At 42.2% G+C, this 17,551-nt stretch overlaps 2 protein-coding genes across 3 annotated transcripts in view; one reads left to right on the plus strand and one right to left on the minus strand.

Annotated features, from left to right (window-relative positions):
- The first annotated feature begins 62 nt into the window (after positions 1-62).
- FBXO7 (F-box protein 7) lies at positions 63-11,887 on the plus strand. 2 transcript variants are annotated; one of them, XM_051625566.1, is made up of 9 exons: positions 63-332; positions 1,711-2,002; positions 3,978-4,205; positions 5,565-5,706; positions 6,796-6,879; positions 7,742-7,834; positions 8,801-8,977; positions 9,682-9,719; positions 10,065-11,887. In XM_051625566.1, exons 1-9 carry the CDS (start codon positions 211-213, stop codon positions 10,467-10,469), a joined length of 1,581 nt encoding a protein of 526 aa, XP_051481526.1. In that variant the 5' UTR covers positions 63-210; the 3' UTR covers positions 10,470-11,887. The 2 variants fall into 2 exon arrangements, with proteins under 2 accessions (XP_051481526.1, XP_051482395.1); XM_051626435.1 differs by having other exon boundaries at positions 88-326.
- Positions 11,888-16,176: 4,289 nt separating this feature from the next.
- Positions 16,177-17,551, minus strand: part of SYN3 (synapsin III) — a 198,778-nt gene continuing 197,403 nt past the window's right edge. Inside the window, exon 15 of the mRNA XM_051624297.1 lies at positions 16,177-16,453. Coding sequence (XP_051480257.1) covers positions 16,321-16,453 — 133 coding nt within the window. The 3' untranslated portion in view covers positions 16,177-16,320. The remainder of the gene's footprint in view (positions 16,454-17,551) is intronic.

Raw genomic sequence — 17,551 nt, forward strand, 5'->3', positions numbered from 1 at the left:
AATCCCCGCCGGCCGCGGACACCGGCGGCGCGCGGGCGGGGGGCGGGGCCGCGCCGACCAAAACAACGGCACGCCCCGGCAGCCCTTGCGCCCGCCGCGGCCTCCCGCCGCCCCCGCCATCGCCCTCGTCCGCCGGCCGGCGGGGCCCGCTCCGGCGCGCCCGGGGGGGGGGGAGCGCGGGGACCCGCCGCACCCGCCGCCGCCGCCGCCATGAAGCTCCGGGTGCGGGTGCAGAAGCGAACGGCGCCGCTGGAGGTGCAGGGGGCGGAGCCGACGCTGGGGGAGCTGCGCGCGCAGCTGCGCCGGGCCCTGCTGCCCGCCTGGGGGTACAGGTAGCGTGGCGGGGCGAGCCGAGCCGAGCCGAGCCGAGCCGCGCCGCCGCGGGGAGGGGCGCCCCGGCGCGGGTCCGCACCACGCGGGGGCGGGAGCGGGGTGGGCCCGGCCCGCCTTCCCGCGGCCTGACCCCGCACCGCGGCCGCGCCGCTGCCCCCTGCCGGGCGGGCCGCGGCGGTGCGGGGGCCTCCGCGGGTGCCGGTGGTCCCCGGGGGTGCGCGGCTCCCCCGCCGGCCGGGCGGGAGGGCGCGGAGGGCGAGCGGCGCTGCCGGTGCGGGGCCAGGCGGACGGTGGGCCTGCGTGCGGCGCCGGCGGGAGGGTGGTCGGCCTGGAGGTTCTCCCCGAAGGCCTTGGCTGCCGGGCGCCGTCCCACAGGGCCTGCGGCGGGGCGCGGGGTCGCGGCTGCTGGCGGTGGGGCAGGAAGGTGAAACTGGGGGAGACGCTCAGCTCTGAAATGCGGATTGCAGCTCAGTCAGGCCAGACTTAAGGTTCCCTGTGGCGGTAGGTGGGTGTGGGTGTGAGTTTTGTAGTTTTGCAGTTTTCTTAAAGAGAATCTCTGGGCTTAAATTTTGTAAAACGATTTATCTGTGGGGAGCCCGCGGCAGCCTTTATAGGCGAGTCAAGTCTGCAAAATCGGTGTAAGAGACGGCTGCAGAAGGGGCTGGTTTTCTGATGGTGGTTGAAGGTTCTGTACTCACAGACCTTTAATGAGGTACGAGGTGCTAACGTTTCCCGGGTGAAAGTCACACTTGATAGCATCGCACTGTGCTGCGTAGTACTGCAGGCAGGAGAAATCTGAAGTTACTGCTTGTCTTGCCACAGTGGGTGTGTTCAGGCTCCTCTCGTGCTAACCTGTTTCATTTTTATTTGGGATTTTTTTTGGTAAGTGCTTGCCCTAAAGCATCTTTTCATATTACCCTCACTTGCAACTAGCATGGTGTAGGCCAGCTGCTGACCTTTTTAAATGAGTGTTTGGCTTAATCAGAAAGCAAGGAGGCTGAGTCTGCAAAACTATCATGTTTTTAAATAATCCAAGCCAGTAGTTTATTTAAAACTTGTTTTGCTAGTTGTCGTGTCTCATTTGGAAGGCACTTGTTTGCTTTCCTTCGTAACTGTTGAGTGAGCTGTCATTGCAAATGAAGCTAAACCTGCCAAGCAGCTACAGCTACTTAGGACATACTTGGAGAGAAATATGGGGGAAATAATTTTGTATTGTATTTTTCCTCACTCTTTCTTTACTGTATAGCTAAATTTTAATGGATTAAAACCCACGCTGTAGTAATATAGTAGTATGCAATATGCATTTCTAACTACACGTGTGCAGTTACTAAGGTGCAGCCAACCATGTTTCATCTTTTTTTGTTTCCTGTTTTGCAGTTCTGATACCAAGTTTTCAATAACATTGAACAGAAAAGATGCTCTCACAGAGGATCATAAGACCTTAGCTTCATATGGGATTGTTTCTGGTGATTTGATATGCTTATTACTAGAAGAAGCAGATGGACAACCCAGCCTACCTCCTTCTCCTCCTCCCCCACTTCAGAATGGTCATGAGCCGTCCACCTTGATGCCCAGTAAAAGTCAGGCCAGCAGTCCAAAAGAAGAAGGGCAGAATGAGCAATCTGACAACCAGAAAGCTCAAGTGGAAGTTCAGAAACATGATGAGAGGGTAAGTACGTGAGAATTGCCCTGTACAACACAAGGCAAAAAAGCAGGTATCTTACTATGCCTGTTGCTGTACTGTACAGTAGAGAATCTTTTTGAAAGAGTATTTGGCATTTTATTCTTGTGTAATATAAAGCCAGTTACTTGGATGGAAATTTGCCTCTATTCATTGTATATTACCTGTGACACAGACACTAGTTCAGAGTCACATGTTTCAGGTCTGACATTTCTACAGGAATGGATGTTTTTGCTGGAACATGCACTTGGATAGTACATGTTCCATCGTGTTTCTTACCTGCCTCAGCGCTGTGTTCTTGAGGAAACTGAATCTAGGTACTGAACAGATGTGACTGGCACTGCCTGTCAGAAATCCCACTCAGAAGACAAGTGCATGATCCCTTTCTAAGGGGTTAGAACAGTGACCTGTGATTCAGACAACCTGCTGTAGAGTGAGACTTGTCTTGTGCTTGGAGGTTGTGTTGCTGAGGTAGCTCCTGCCTCATGCTTGGTAGGTGTTCATCTGTAGGACCCCGGATGCTTCATTCAGCTAGTAGAGCACATTTTTTCCTATTACTCAGTGGTTTGTTTCCATTGTGAAAGTAGATGGAATAGTTATGTAGGTAACAGCTCCTACTTACTGCTGAGTCCTGTGGTGAGTGGACTCTTCCTAGAGGAGACTCTGTAAGTACAGCCTAGTGTCATGGTTTATCTCGTTATACAGCCCTCTCTATTTTAGCCAGGAGCCAGAAAAGTTGGGATGAAATTGCATTCCGACATTCTTTCAAAGCAAGTAGGTTGTTTTTTTGTTTTGTTGTAGTTTTGGAAAGAATTTAAAGTGCTAAACGTCCCTTAATGCAGCTTTTATATGAGGTCTTTTCAAATATTGTTTTAACATAAGAAAATTAAGATTTAGGATAAAAAGAGTTCTAAGTAATGAAAGAAAATGTAGTTGGGCTGTTGTCCCATTGATGCTTGTCAGGAGCAGTAATTACGATGCTGTGGGTGTAAAGGTCCTTATGTCTTTCAGCCCATAGTAAGCTGTGCTCCTTCAGTTTCATATTTGCTTAATATTTGAATGCAAGTTGAAAGATTCTCACATCTTTCTCCACTGTTGTGGTGAGAAATGTCAGGAAAATTTCCAAGCAACCAAACATTATTATAGAATAGCTTTAGAAGCCTGAAAATACATATTTAACTGGAGTTACGTCCATTGCTTCTAGTGAGAGAAGGGAGGTTCCATGGCTGCTTGGCCATGCCAGCCTCATACAAACATCAGGGTGTCTTGTGTCGTTGGGCATGGATGTGGGGGAAAAGTAGCTATAGCTCCTTTAGACCCCTTTTTCTTCATTTCCAACCGTTCTCCTAGGTAAATCTACTCTTCATTCACTAATTTTTTAAATGTGTCTGTGGGTAGTTTTATCAGTTAATGCAATAATACAGTGTGATTTTTTTTTTTTTCTGCTCGAAGAAAGGAAGCCGCAACAAAACCACAGTGCTCCTCAAGTGTCAGCAGATAGACTCCACTGATTATGGGTTGGGTTTTCTTCCAGCTGTTTAGGCTAATTGTGTTTCTAAGTGGTCCAAGTTACCATTTTGGTTACTTGCTGTGCTTGTTAGCTATATCTAAATAAACAATGGTACTACAGTGACTAAATTATTCCTGTGTTTGTGGTGGAAATTCTGATGGGGATTTAATAAATCATTAGCTCTTTGTCTTAAAGTAGTATATGTAATAAAATAACAGACCCTTTTATGAAGGGCTTGCATTCTAAGTATAAAAAAATAGAGAAGCTATATATATAATCCCAGGCTTCAGCTGGAATGGTAGAAAATGATGCTGAAACAAGTCTATGAAACTTTCAGAGAAATCAGTAGAATGGACTTGGTGTCCATGAGGACTGGAGTAAGTAGACAAATAATACTGATGTATGTAGAGGTGTAGTTTTCTGAATTAAGGTATGTTTTGCTATCCCTTGAAGGCAGGATCCAGCCTAGAATTTCCCTCTGGATTAGTCCCAGAAGATGTTGACCTGGAAGAAGGCACAGGTTCCTATCCCTCCGAACCCATGCTGTGCAGTGAAGCAGCTGATGGTGAAATACCACATTCTTTAGAGACGCTCTACCTTTCTGCTGAGTGTACCAGTGCCACTGATGCCTTGATAGTTCTAGTACATCTTCTCATGATGGAGACAGGCTATGTACCTCAGGTAGGTGCTCAACCAATCAGAAAATTTCTTGCTCAGTTTGAGAAAGCTGCAGAATGTCATGGGAATGTGTGATAGAAGATGTGTCTGATGATCTGCTTCTGCCTTTGTCAGTCAGCAGCAGGGGCTGCTGATGTATTAGCTGCTCTCATTTCCCTGACCAGTAAGCCTTTAGTCTAAAGACTACAGCAGCTTTTAGGTGTGAGATAAAAGGCCTTCCTCTGTGTTTCAGTCTTCAGTCTTACTAGGACCCAGCTAATAACCTTCTGTTTCTGCTTTATAGTATTGAGCTTGTGTAGATGTGCTTAAGTAGTAGCTGCTCCTTGAAGCGCTGTCTTAAGCATCAGTGTCATCTCAATGGTATCCTGTTCAAATGGTGGCTAACAAGGCCTAGGTAGGTCTGCCAAAATGTTGTCTCCAATTCTGTATTACCTTCAACTGAGCTCAGTTAGGCTTTAGTTCCACTACCCTACAGAGGTATCGTGCTCAAGTACCTATTGTAGGACCTCTGTACAATGTACGCATTCACCTTTTCCCCTTTGATTTTCAGATTTGCATTGTGTGTTTACAAATATGTGGCTGAACATGCAAAAAAAGACTTGGTGTTAGGGAAGGTGTTTAAATTCTCATGTTTTTTTTCTTGTGGTGAGGTTGACTAAGCACATGCAGGGCATCAGTTTAGGTGTCTGTTTGCCCAGTACCAATTTCATAAATTTCTGCTAAGTTAGTTGCACTCCCAAAGCCTGAAATACTATCTGAAGAATACATTTGCCACTGGGAAGAAAGTTTATATCAATGAGTAGGCTTGGAAATAGGTTAAATGATTGCTGTGCAGATTTAAGAGTGTCTACTTGTACTTGTGGTTATGTTGTATCTCTCTCTGGGATTCCCTCTGAGCCTTTTCTTACTAAAATTGAAAGGGAGAATTGTTAGATCTTTCAAATTAATTTCAAGTGGTGATTCTTCAAGTCCCATCAGACGTCGTAAGTTCACAGAAAAGGTGCAATAACATGTTTCTTACACAGCAAATTAATGTACATATAGGAGCTGTCAGAATGCTGGAATGGATGACAGAATGAAGTACAGGTCTCAAAGAAAGAGGTGTGAGTGCTCACTGATTAACCTTTCCTGTCACAGACTGGGACAGAACAGAAAATAACTAAACTTCACCTTAGATTTGCTGTTAGTCTTGTAAGAATAGTATATAATCATAGTCTGTGTCGTAATGTGCTTTGGGACTATACTAGAAGTTGAATTGCAAGCATCATGCTGGCATTTCCTAACTTCTAATTCTCTTTTTCCACCCCTCAATCTTGGAGCACGGCTAAAGTATGGCAGTGTGTGATCTCTGTGTGTTTTTAGGGAACAGAAGCCAAGGCAGTGTCCATGCCAGAGAAATGGAGAGGGAATGGTGTTTATAAGCTACAGTACACGCATCCCCTTTGCGAAGAAGGTTCTGCTGGTTTGACTTGTGTGCCTTTGGGAGAACTTGTTGCTATTAATGGTAAGTTGGTCAAGTTTTTATCCTGGATGCACATTGTTTAGCAAGAGAAAACTTATATGTACTCTTGTGCACTCTGTTTAGAACCGCACCTTGATTATCCAGGTTGCAGAAGTGCAAGAGATGCCTCTTCTTGATGCTGAATATTCTTGGCATTTCCTTTCTCCATGTTAACCATTTCTCTCTCTCTAATTATAACAGATCAATCCTTAGGGCATTCAGCTGGCCTTTTTATTGCAGCGTTGTAGAGTGTACTTCGCAGGACCTATAAGCAACTTCCAGCCTATGTATTCTTTAGCTTTAAGGTATAATCATTCCTGTAGCACAGTAACAGTTTCTGTGGTCTCAAAAATGTTATTAGTTGAAGCTATTAACTTCAGAAAATTTAGGGAACTCTAATTTTTTAAAGCAACATCTGTAACACTGAGGGTTCTTTGGGAGGTTTTTTAATATTGGTTTCTTTTTTTCTTTTTCCTTTTTCATATTTTATTTAGCATTTGAGTAATTCCATGTTTTTGCAGAACCGATATTGAATTAGGACTTGGTTTTACTTTCAAGACACCTTAAATTAAAATTTTTATGTTTATTTGTAAAACTTGTAACTGATTATGCCAATTTGTATAAATACATAGATTTTCTCAGAATGTGCACACATGCTTATCAGATATTTTAACCAAGTCAGGTTAAGGTTACATTTAGGACAGTATTCAAACTACCATGCATATAGTGCTCTTATAGTAAGCTTTTTGACTCTTTCTCTGGTTATTGCATTTTTAATGAAATCTTTATAATGGCTCCCTTTGTAGCTCTTTAACTGTGTTACGTCTCTTCCACAAGATAGAATCATTGAAAACAATGCTTGGTTTCTGTTGCCAGGATCTTTGTTTATTCTCTCCTGGTTTAAGTTCCATTTTATTTTTCTGAAGTTTTTATTTGTCTAGCTGCTTGATGTAGTATGGTATTTTCCTTGAGGGAATCTGGTAAGGGAAGAAGGTAAAACTTTGAAGAGTAAGACAGTAGTGAAGTGATCTTTGTCATCTCTTAACCTCTTCTAAATTTTGAAATGTCTTTTTTTTTTTTTTCTATTAACAGCAACATTAAAAATCAACAAAGAGATTAAAGGTGTTAAGAGAATACAACTATTGCCAGCATCCTTCATTTGCTTTCAGGAGCCAGGTATGATTAACCTAGGATATTCTTAGTAGTAAACTGAAAAGTAAAGGAGGATTTACTTCAGTAGAGCATGAAATAAGTAAAGAATGACAAGAAAAATAAAAAGGCGGTTACCATTTGGGTGAGTAATAATTTTGTGGCAAAAGGAATTCAGTGTAGCAATTTACTCACATTTTGCATTTGAAACAGTTTGAATTTATTGGATTAACTGTCCAAGGAAAGAGTCTTGCAAAGCCTGAGTCATACTTTGGCCCATAAGCCTGTTATTGATGATGTCCTAAGCATATGTGTGGATCTCTGGGGCAGCAGTGCAGTATTATATCACTATTCTGCCTGGCAGTTTAGAACTTCAAAGGCTGATAGCACCTGCACTCTGGTTATGGCACCATAACTGTTACATTGTTTTTGTCAGAAAAGATGTGCTGACCACATAGTCTCTCCAGAATGTGAAAATTTAAGGAACACTAAGGCAGGGGAGGAGAGAAGAGCAGATAAATGTGGATCCTTATGAGCACAGACCTGACTAGCCTTTTGTTCTCTGAAATATGTATGAGCTGCTTTGTTGGCAGTTGAGGCTGACTCAGTGTTCTACACTGTATCCTGGGTAGCCCCAGCCACTGATATACAAGACTAGTCAAAAGGCTTTAGTAGAATAACTTGAGCACTGAAATGTGTCCTTATAATGGTGGAGTTTTCTGGCACCTGTTTCTTTAGAGCATGGAAAAATACTCCTTTCAGAAACATGAATATTGCAAGCATTTACAACATAGGTGTTGTCTTTATAAGCAAACCATAATTCTGCTCTTACACGATTTTTGCGTTATAACATCCAGAAGTTAAGCTTTTAAACTCTCTTCTTTGTTAGAAAAGGTTGCAGGAGTTTACAAAGACCTTCAGAAATTATCCCGTCTCTTTAAAGACCAACTGGTTTATTCTCTTCTGGCTGCTGCCCGGCAAGGTAAGAGAAAATATTTATAATTAGAGATGGTACTTCATTTTTTCAGGATGGAAGGAAGGGGTTCCTTGAATGAGAAGTGTTAGGAACAGCTGTTCAGTGATGGGTATTAAAGATTAAGCATTAGGTAATTTATACATTCTAAATAAACTGTATTAATATTTGTTTCTCAGAAGATGTTAATATAATAATTAATTCCTGATTTTAATTTTTGGCGATTGTAGTCTCACTTAAGAGACTTAAGTGGAATGGCTGTTTTCCACACTTCTTCCACAGTCCCACACTTCACTTCCACACAGTTTTGAAAATTGTATCACAGTAATTTTGTGGCAGTAGTTCTATAGTTTTGATCCTTTTCTTGCATCAAAGCAGAAAAAATTATATAGCATTCTATTTGGAAGTCTAACCCCAGGAATGGTCTCAGTAACTGGTCTTTGAGAGCTTGGAAAGGATGGTAGGAGATAACCCAAGCTGGTGTTTGTGGAGCAGTGGGAAGCCAGGCTTTCTCTGCATAGGTATTTCCATGAAAGTCTCAGCTTTCTATTCAGAAGACTATTCAATGGAATTCCCTCTAGACTTCAGTGTGGGAAGGTTTTATGTGAAGCATATTTTTTGTGGGCTTATGAAGTTGGGCCAGTCTTTTTTTTCTTTACCTATTCCTTTGTTTGGTAGCCTATACACTTAGTTAGGTGTGTGGAATGTTTCTTAAACATACAGTGGCTAATAGTGGTCAGTATGAAGTGCAATTTCCCTTATTTTGTGCACTCTGTAATGTACTTAGAGTTGCAAGAGATCTGTTTTATAAGCAGACACGTCACTACTTTCCAAGAAAAGTGGTGTGACTCAGGCATCAAAGACAAATGGTTTAAGGGAAAGAATGTAATTTCCTTTCTTGCTTTTAGGATCTTTAGAGGTAGAGTAAACTTTGCACCGCTGAGGTAATGCTTCTGTTTCTTCTTTGCTTTGTAGCTCTCAACTTGCCAGATGTGTTTGGGTTAGTGGTCCTTCCTCTTGAGCTCAAACTTCGGATTTTCAGACTTCTGGATGTCCGTTCACTCATCTCTCTCTCTGCTGTTTGCCGTGATCTTTACACAGCTTCAAATGACCAGCTTCTCTGGAGGTTTATGTACCTGCGTGATTTTCGAGGTAATGTGAGACACCTGTTTTTTTAATTACATTCTCATGTGAGCTTAGGGATTAGGTCTGACACCTTCTGATAAAAGGCTTCTCAGGCAACCACTGCTGATTTTTAAACACTGAGTAAGTAAAGTCATTTGTGATGCTAACCAGTACAGTTGGTTAGGTGTAGTTCAGGTGGATGTGCAGTTTTTTGCCACAAAAACTAACTACAATCTGGTGAACCATTACTAATACATCACATAGTTGTTACCATTGTGTGGTGCAGACTTGCCTTGTTGTCATCGATTTTTCTGGCTACCTTGGTGTACTGGCTGTTGCAGGCATTAGGAAGTAGAAGGAAGGGATATTCCTGCTATACTTTCTCACAAGAGATTAAAGACAAAAAGCAATAAAGGGAAGTGCTCTTAGAAGTCAAAGATGGGGACAGTATTTCTGGGATTTCTCTACTTGCTGAGTAGGTTTTGGAGAATGCTTTATGTAGAATGGGTGTGCAAGTAAATTACCTGTTGAATAGTCCTGGAGCTTTTTAAGATGCGTTATCTTGATGAAAAGTGTATTAACCAAAAGTTTTCTTCAATCTCTTGATTCTTCTGCAAGTTCTGACAAAACTGTGGGCATCTGTAGCATGAACGCTACTTAAAAATCAATGTAATTTTTCAAATAAACGTTATTTTGGTAAAAAATCATTAATTTTTTGCTTCTCTTTATAGATCCTGTTGCAAGGCCTCGTGAAACAGACTGGAAAGAAGTAGGTGGCTTTTCAATATAATATCTCTGAGATGAGTCTTCTTGGGCTAAGGGGGTGAAACAGACTTTGGGAGACAGTAACTTTGAATTAAATTTGAGTTTAAAAGTGTGGTGTTCACTGTACACATGCTGAATTTGTGTCAGAGTAGAAGAAAACAGCATTAGTGCCCAGATTGTGGGTTAGGGGTCTTCTGGAGATGCTGTGTTTGGTCTTTGGCAGGCAGAGAAGTTGCTGTTCTTGGTTTGACAGTGGTGAGGAGTGCTTTTCTTAGAAGTGTTGCAGAACTGAGTGCAGTTGCTAAAGCTGGAACATTAAGCACTTACAGAGCTTTGTTTCTGTCTGCAGCTATACAAGAAAAAGTTGAAACAGAAGAAGGAGGCCCTGAGATGGAGACACATGATGTTTCTGCCCCCTACACCTCATCCAATTCCCTTTCATCCCAACCCATTCTATCCTAATCCTTTTCCTCCCAATCCATTTCCATCAAACCCAATCTATCCCCCAATGATCATTGGTGGAGAATATGATGAGAGACCAACACTTCCATATGTTGGAGACCCAATTAACTCACTAATTCCTGGCTCAGGAGAAGCACCAGGCCAGTTTCCTCCATTCAGACCACATTTTGATCCTATTGGCTCCTTGCCTGGAGCAAATCCTACACTTCCAGGACGAGCTGGTCCTACTGACAGGTTTCCACCTAGACCTAGCCGGGGCCGCCCCACGGACATTCGCCGTGCGTTCATTTGATTGCTGCTTCTTCCTCAGTGAGTTTTCTAGTCCCTGAGCTTGCTTTCTAACTGCAGGAGATTGCAAATCCCAGGCACTAACATCTGCCTTCTCTTCAGATTGTGGCAAGAACAGGTGTGCATGTGTCAACCACAAAGGCTGGGTTTGTTTTATGCTCTGGTAATATTGTACCACCTGGCACTAAGGTCTTTTTCACAAAGAGCTACAATTTAGAGCAGTTTGTTCTGCTTCCTCCCTCCCTTAATCATCCATAAAGCTCTACTTAAGAGACCAGAAGGATACCAGCCAAATATTTGCTGCATCAGATAAAGAGCACTTTAAATACAAACCCTATACTTGGCTGTCTTATTTGAAGAGTTTTATTAAATTGCCAGGAAAAAATGGTGCAGTTTCAAAACTACCTGGCTAATAGTCATTATTAACAAAAGTTCTACCATGTTCCACATAGAACAGGATCCTACCACTGTTATGGTAGATGTGAGTTCGTAGAAGTTTTCAAAGATGTTTCCTTTTTCCTTTAATGTTTTATTAGGTAAAAAGCATTTTTGTATTGTTACTTAATACACAAAGAATACAGGAAAGGGATTTTCTTTACAGTGGGTATGTTAGAACACAAATCAATTTGTTTTACAAACAACTGAGTAAAATCATGCTACAGTGCAACTCTGAAATCTGAACAGAAGCAGAACAATTTTACAAAGAACCAGCAGCAAAACTTGTCTTTCTTCTTGACTTTACAAATAAGGAGCACTAGTACCTGGCTGCATTTACTGTGTGTGAACTAAAATGGGTGCAAAAATAAATCTTCCTCGGGTCTGACTTGCTTAAGGAATTAAATAGGTTGACCTGGTAGCAGTGGAAATGGGATCACAGCAGAAGGCAGAATAAATTCTCACTTTACCGCAGTAAATTCAATTTAATTCCATTACTTAAGTATCAAAATATCTCTTGCTAAGAGGAAGTGTTGAATGAGCACCTTTCAAGTGTTGTCTTATTAACTAATGAGAACTAACAAGACCACTGTTAAAAGTCTCCTGATGAGATCTGCAGGCTGATGCTGGAGCTCACATAAAGGAAGACTGGAATGTGACTAACCTTTGTTAGAACTTTTAATTTACTACATATTTTTTTTAAACTGATTGATCTCAGTGTTTCTGTAAATGTAAGTGCTACTGATGACTGTTGTGACAGCTGATATTTTTTTCTAAAATCTTTTTGAAATTCCAACAGTAGAAATGACATTTCCTATTAAGTACAAGCTATTTAATCAGTAATACTTACGTGCTTTTTCAGGTGGTATTTCAGTGACTCATCTTCTTGTTTTGTATAAAATAAATTGACTTCAGTAGAATCAGGAAGCTCTGCCGTTAACTCCACTTTACAGAAGTAAAATATAACACTTTATTTTGCTGTCAAAAGTTGTATTTCTTCTTTCTTCCCTTTTATGCTTCACAGCAACAGCCTACCAATCCAAATCCTGCCATGATTAAACACCCAAGAGTATGTATTGATCAAGCTGGGGGACAGTGGTTTCCCTTCAGTACCAGGATTAGCCTTAATTTTGAATGCTTGCTTGCAGTGGTTGAATTACCTTGTTCCAGCAGTTTTCATTTGAGTGTGTAGTTAGGCTTCTTAGAGCTCAGTGATTCTATATATTCCACTGACTATAAAAGGAAAGGGAAAGCTGCACTGCATTGGTCTTGCACCATTTTGTCCATCTGGTGAGTGCTCCAGAAACACATAATATTCAGATAAGGTTCTACAGCTTTAACCGATGAAATAATTTGTGACTTACTCATTTCAATTGTTTCAAGCTCTTTTCTGGGAACAGTGTTCTCTCTGTGTGTGAGTTACATTAATTTTGTGTCACTGATGGTACTTGAAGTACCAGTGCCTTGATGGCAGTCACCTTGCTTGCTCTGCTGCCATGCCCCATGCCGCTCTGGAGTTGTGACCTCTCTGCCGTGAAGACAACCTTGTCGTACTTTTGCCAGGCTGATGCCACAGGTTGTTGTTGCTGAATTTGTCCTTTGAGCAATCCTTTGAAGACTTGCTTTTGAATAAATGTACTCAACCTTTTTATAGATACACCACTAAGTAACCTAAAGATACTCTCCCTTTCTTCTTTTTTCCCCTCAAATTGTAATAAAGTTAGTGTGAGCCAAAGATAAAGGAATCTGATTTCTCCTAAACTGTCAAGTTTCCTAAAGGAGGAGTTACCTGTATTTATACAATAGGATTTGAAATATAAAGTATCTTGGGACCAACAGTATAAAATGAGAACGAACCAGAGGAAATATTTGAAAACTAGCTACTTATTTTATTTACCAGCTCCTAAGCCAAGTATGAGTGTGATTAGTGAAAAAGAAGAAAATGCTGCTGCCGTTACTGGAGCAGGACAGCTGTTCTTCTCAACATTACCTCTAGAGGAGACTTTTAGTTGCATGGCAACACAAGTGACATTCCTCTTGAAATAGCACATGTAGATCATACAAGAAAGTAAAGATGTTTCTTAGTCTGTATCTTAACAACAAAAAGTAAATTAGTTTTCCAGGTGGGTGTCTTATCTGTGTCTCAGCTCTTACTTGGGCTGTATCCAAACACCAATCTCTTCATGTTTCCTGTCTTCCACGTGAAGAAAATTAAAGCACGCAGGACAAAAAGGAAGGTCTGACCAGGTGCTCAGTTTTCATAGCTGTGTGAGAAAGATCCCATGCTGTGGGTCATGCCTGTCCTGTGGTTTAATTGTAACTTCACCAACTTTCCTTTTGTCTTCTTACTGCCTTCTAACTCCAGCTGTTCTAGTTAGGTACATGTGTACCTCTTGGGTGTAGCTTAGTTCCCCATTCATAAAGTTGAGAGTATACCCTTTGTATTCTCTGTCTTGCTTTGTTAAGATTGTAGGGATTTTGGAATAGAGACCCTGCATCAAAGGGGTGGTTGTATTTGTGAATCTCTTGCTAGCCACAATGTCTAGTATGTGAGCATCATAGTTGTAGATAGAAGTGTATTTTTGGAACATTTGTAGATAGAGAGTTCATAATTTTAACTTGGGTTATGTCAACTTGGGAAATTAACTCAATGTTTCCATTAAAGCAGTTATGTGGATAGAACTGAAGATGCTCTTCAGGAACTATAGGAATAACCAAGTGAAGCCGGGGAGTGCGTGTTTTTGTTTTTGTAAGCTGGAGCTAGGAGGAGGGGGGACACTGTTCTGTTTGCTTGTCCTGTGAAAGATGACAGCTGGGAGCAGCAGGCAAATGAAGAGATCTGAGTTGCTGCTGGGTATCAAGTCAACAGTGCTCTCCTGTTAACTGCTTCTTTGAAGGACAGACCTGCTGTGTTCAAGTGCAGCATCAGCAAGTGATCCAACTGTTGCAGTTTCAGTGGTGAACGGGTCGGTTTATGGGGCTATGCTATACTAGTCACCAGTTACTTTTTTTTTTTATAGGTTGTGTTGGTAAGAGAGATCAATTAAAAAATTCAGGTTATAGAGCAATTGAGGATTCTGGCAGGCAACTTCTATTTCTGTCTTTGCATCTCTGGTGACCATTTAGTAGGGAAAGGCATAAGCCATGCTAAGGGAAGTGTTACAGAAGGAAATCCTCTCCCACCAGGGTTGTATTACCTCCTCTCCATACAGTGGAGCCTGTTGATCTGCTGTTGTTCTTGCCAGTGGGACAGGGCTTGCTCAAGGCCATTTGTCACTTTTATTGCTCCTGAAGAGTGCAAAACAGCAGGGTCTGTTTTTTTTCTTCAGACAATGATGCATATTTATGATGCTACATCGTAAACTGTTTAGCATAGCTGGAAAGACAACATAGAACTAGAAAAAAAAATCACTGGGGAATAGGGTGGTTCTGTAATACTGAATATGAAGTATAAATCATTGATCCAGATGAGTCTCTTGAGAGCCTGCCAATCTGGAAAAGCTTTGCTGTTACTTGCCTGGAAGTGCACAGGTCATAAAAGCCATCATATGTGTAAAGGCCTGCTCAGGGGTAGGTCATACAAGGTCCAGATGACTGCACTGGATTTAGATGTTCATTACAGGTGCTATGCAGGAAGGAATTGCTTGTTTGGCTTTATTCCCACTAGTGAATCATAAGTTCCCAGATGACAAATGCTGCTGGTGCTTTCGCTGCTTTGGGGATCTCCCTGCTTAAGTGACAGCAAAGATGTGGGCCATTCGCTCAAATGTTTTTAACTTGCTGATCTTCCTTCCCTTGGCATTCCTAAGTGTCATCACTGTGAAGTTGCTAAGGGAAACAAAGCCAAAAGTCTGGTCTTGAAGCTGTTTGCACAGTTTGTGACCAAAGTACTTGACAAAACTAGAAAAGTCGAGGAGGTGGGGTGGGGACTGCTGTCTGCTCTCGGTGTGTTAAAAGCAGAACTAAAGTGGTGCAAGGGGTAGGTTCACAGGGGGTAGAAATAGCAGTATGTAGGCGCATTGATTTACCCAGGGTGGTTTTCTTGAATCATGAATTAGCTCGTGTCATGCCTGTTTTTTGTCATGTCCCAGTTCTGGTGTATGTGCTCAAACACAGCTTCATTCCGTGTTGCAGGCTTAGAGGAAAAGCACATCTGGCAAAAATACATTTTGTCTTCTCTGGAAGAGTAATTCTTTGGGGTGGTCACAGATCATTACCTGCTTGGGGAAATCCCATACATGCCCTCTCATGGCTTGATGTCTCTGGATGGACCCCAGCTCATCTTATTTGTAAAGGATAGTTTTCCTATTCTGTTGCAGGTTTGTCACCTTGCATTTGTTTTGCACTCAGCCCAGCAAAGTCAATGGGAGTTCAAGGAGGGAGACAGGATTTCAATCCATTGCTCTGTCCATTCGGTATTATGGAACACTCAGCACACAAGTATGTGCACTTCATCAGCTCTGCTATTAATTAAGCATGTTCCTGGGGGACATACTTAGCCAGATGTGACCAAGTCACCAGAGTGCTTGGAGTTTAGCTGGGTTTTGTCAGGAATTTGTGTGAACTGTGAACCTGAACTCCAGTGTTTCCAGGGGCAGGGGAAGAAGTTGTTTTTTTTCTGTGGAAGGCCCATTTCTCAGGTTATTTTTGAGCTAAGGGTACAGGGTTAGAACATGATATTTTTCTCTCAGAACTCAGGAATCATGTGCCGGGGACATAAATGCAAGGCATGAAACAGAGACATTTTATCTGCTATGAGCAGAGTGATCTGGAACAAACCAGCAGTCCATCTGGATGACCTGCTCATGTGATCTTTGGCGCTTATTGATGTCTGGTACCATATTTAACTTGAATGTAGTTTTGCTCTGAAAAGTGACTTTATTTATAAAGTTGGTATAATGAAGTTCCACAGTTCACTGTGTTTCCATGCTTAAGCATGCTCACTGTATTGGTCAATGAATAGTTATTATTAACTGTCTTTGGACATCTGTTTCTGAAATAAGCCTGTATTTTTATTTTTTTTTAGCTTGACCTCAACAAGGATTCGGTAGTTGGAAGTTAGACATTATACTGGCTGTAGACAAATCAAAACAAAATCTAGTTTGCACTGTCATAACTGTGTTGAATCCACAGGGGTTAGCAAGAGTAAAATTTGCTTTACAGCTCAGTCATTTGAACAGATGGGATTCTGATTATGCACAAAAAACCACAATGAAATAGTGCCGCTTTTATACAGTCACTTTTCAGACCATTATTCAAATATTTTCTTTGTATTAAAACAATGACAGTTTTCTAAATTCCCTTTACCCTGGTGTTAGTGGTAAATGGCTGGGTACCACTGAAGGTTTTCCAGGATGGCATCAGGTGCGCTGCTATGAAGAGTGAGAGCTGACAAAAGCACAGATCCAGCTGCAGGGTTGTTAATCGGAAAACAGGCTAGCGAATGATTTCCTCAGGTTGCGGATGGTCTCAGCTTTTGCTTCATCTTCATTGGGATTTCCCCGCTGAGACGATTCAGATATGCTGAAGGTGTTTGTCAGGGACTGCGATTTGCTGAAATAGAAAACAGGAGTTCAGACTCAGCAGGAGAAGGTGGTAGTTCAAAGGTGGTTGCTGGTGCTCTGTGTTGCATCACACAGACATATTCGAGGATAAAAGGAGACGTTAGCAAGGAGAATCTCCATATGCTAAGTCATCCAGGAATGGGGGAGGCAGTCGGTGTGGAAGAGGATGGAGATAGGGGGATGTGGCTCCAATATCAATGTCCAGACTAGTAAGTGTTCATGAAAACATCTGATTAGAAGTATGCAGTTGCCACCTGGTGCAGCTGTTACGAGGAACAGTTAAGTAATTTTACTGCTAATACAGAAGAATGGATTAATACTGAGGGTCACCTGTCTCTTATCAGCCATATTGTGAGTGACCGTCCAGTCCTTTCAGATGTGAGAGCATGAGAGGTTCCACAAGTTGGTACCCAGGTCACCTGCCATGTGTGCTGTTGCTTGCCCTCCCTGCCATCTCTGCTTTGTCAGCTGTGTTATGCTGGTCTTTTGGTTGGCCACAGAGCTCCTGCTGGGTGTGTATCTGCTAGTGTTTAAGTTCAGATCAGGACTGCTTTTGAAGTACATCTCATTTTCCCTGCTACCATGCTTTGTCACTGAGTGGTTTCTCCTGGTCAGTAGTAGGCATTCAGCACAAGACCAGACTTGTACCTGAAATATGTGTGTTGTGGTGACTGGATCCTTAGCACCAACATTTTGATCCTTAGGTACACAGCTCTTGGTTTGCCTTGCTAATCATCACTGAAAGCCTGTTCCAGAACATCACTCCTCTGCTGCCTAGAAACTGTCTTCTCATTCCTACCCTATATTTTAGTCTGGCCTGTTCATACCAGTTTGCTCTTGCATCAACTTCTTGTCAACACCAAACATTTTTTTGCCAATCTTTTCTGCCATAGTGCCAGACAAATGTGCTCCATGAAGGGTGGCAGCAAAGGCTGCTGCCAGAGATCCACAATAATGCCGTGGTGTTTTCTGCTCCAGAAGAGCACTTAACACCATCTGGAGTTTTAAATACTGGGTAATGCCACTTCCACTTCCCCCTGCCCCCTTCCCCCCTCCCCTTTTTGCTACCAGTTGCAAAGAGTTGTTC

The sequence above is a fragment of the Apus apus genome, chromosome 1 (assembly GCF_020740795.1).
Source record: "Apus apus isolate bApuApu2 chromosome 1, bApuApu2.pri.cur, whole genome shotgun sequence".
Lineage (NCBI taxonomy): Eukaryota > Metazoa > Chordata > Aves > Apodiformes > Apodidae > Apus > Apus apus.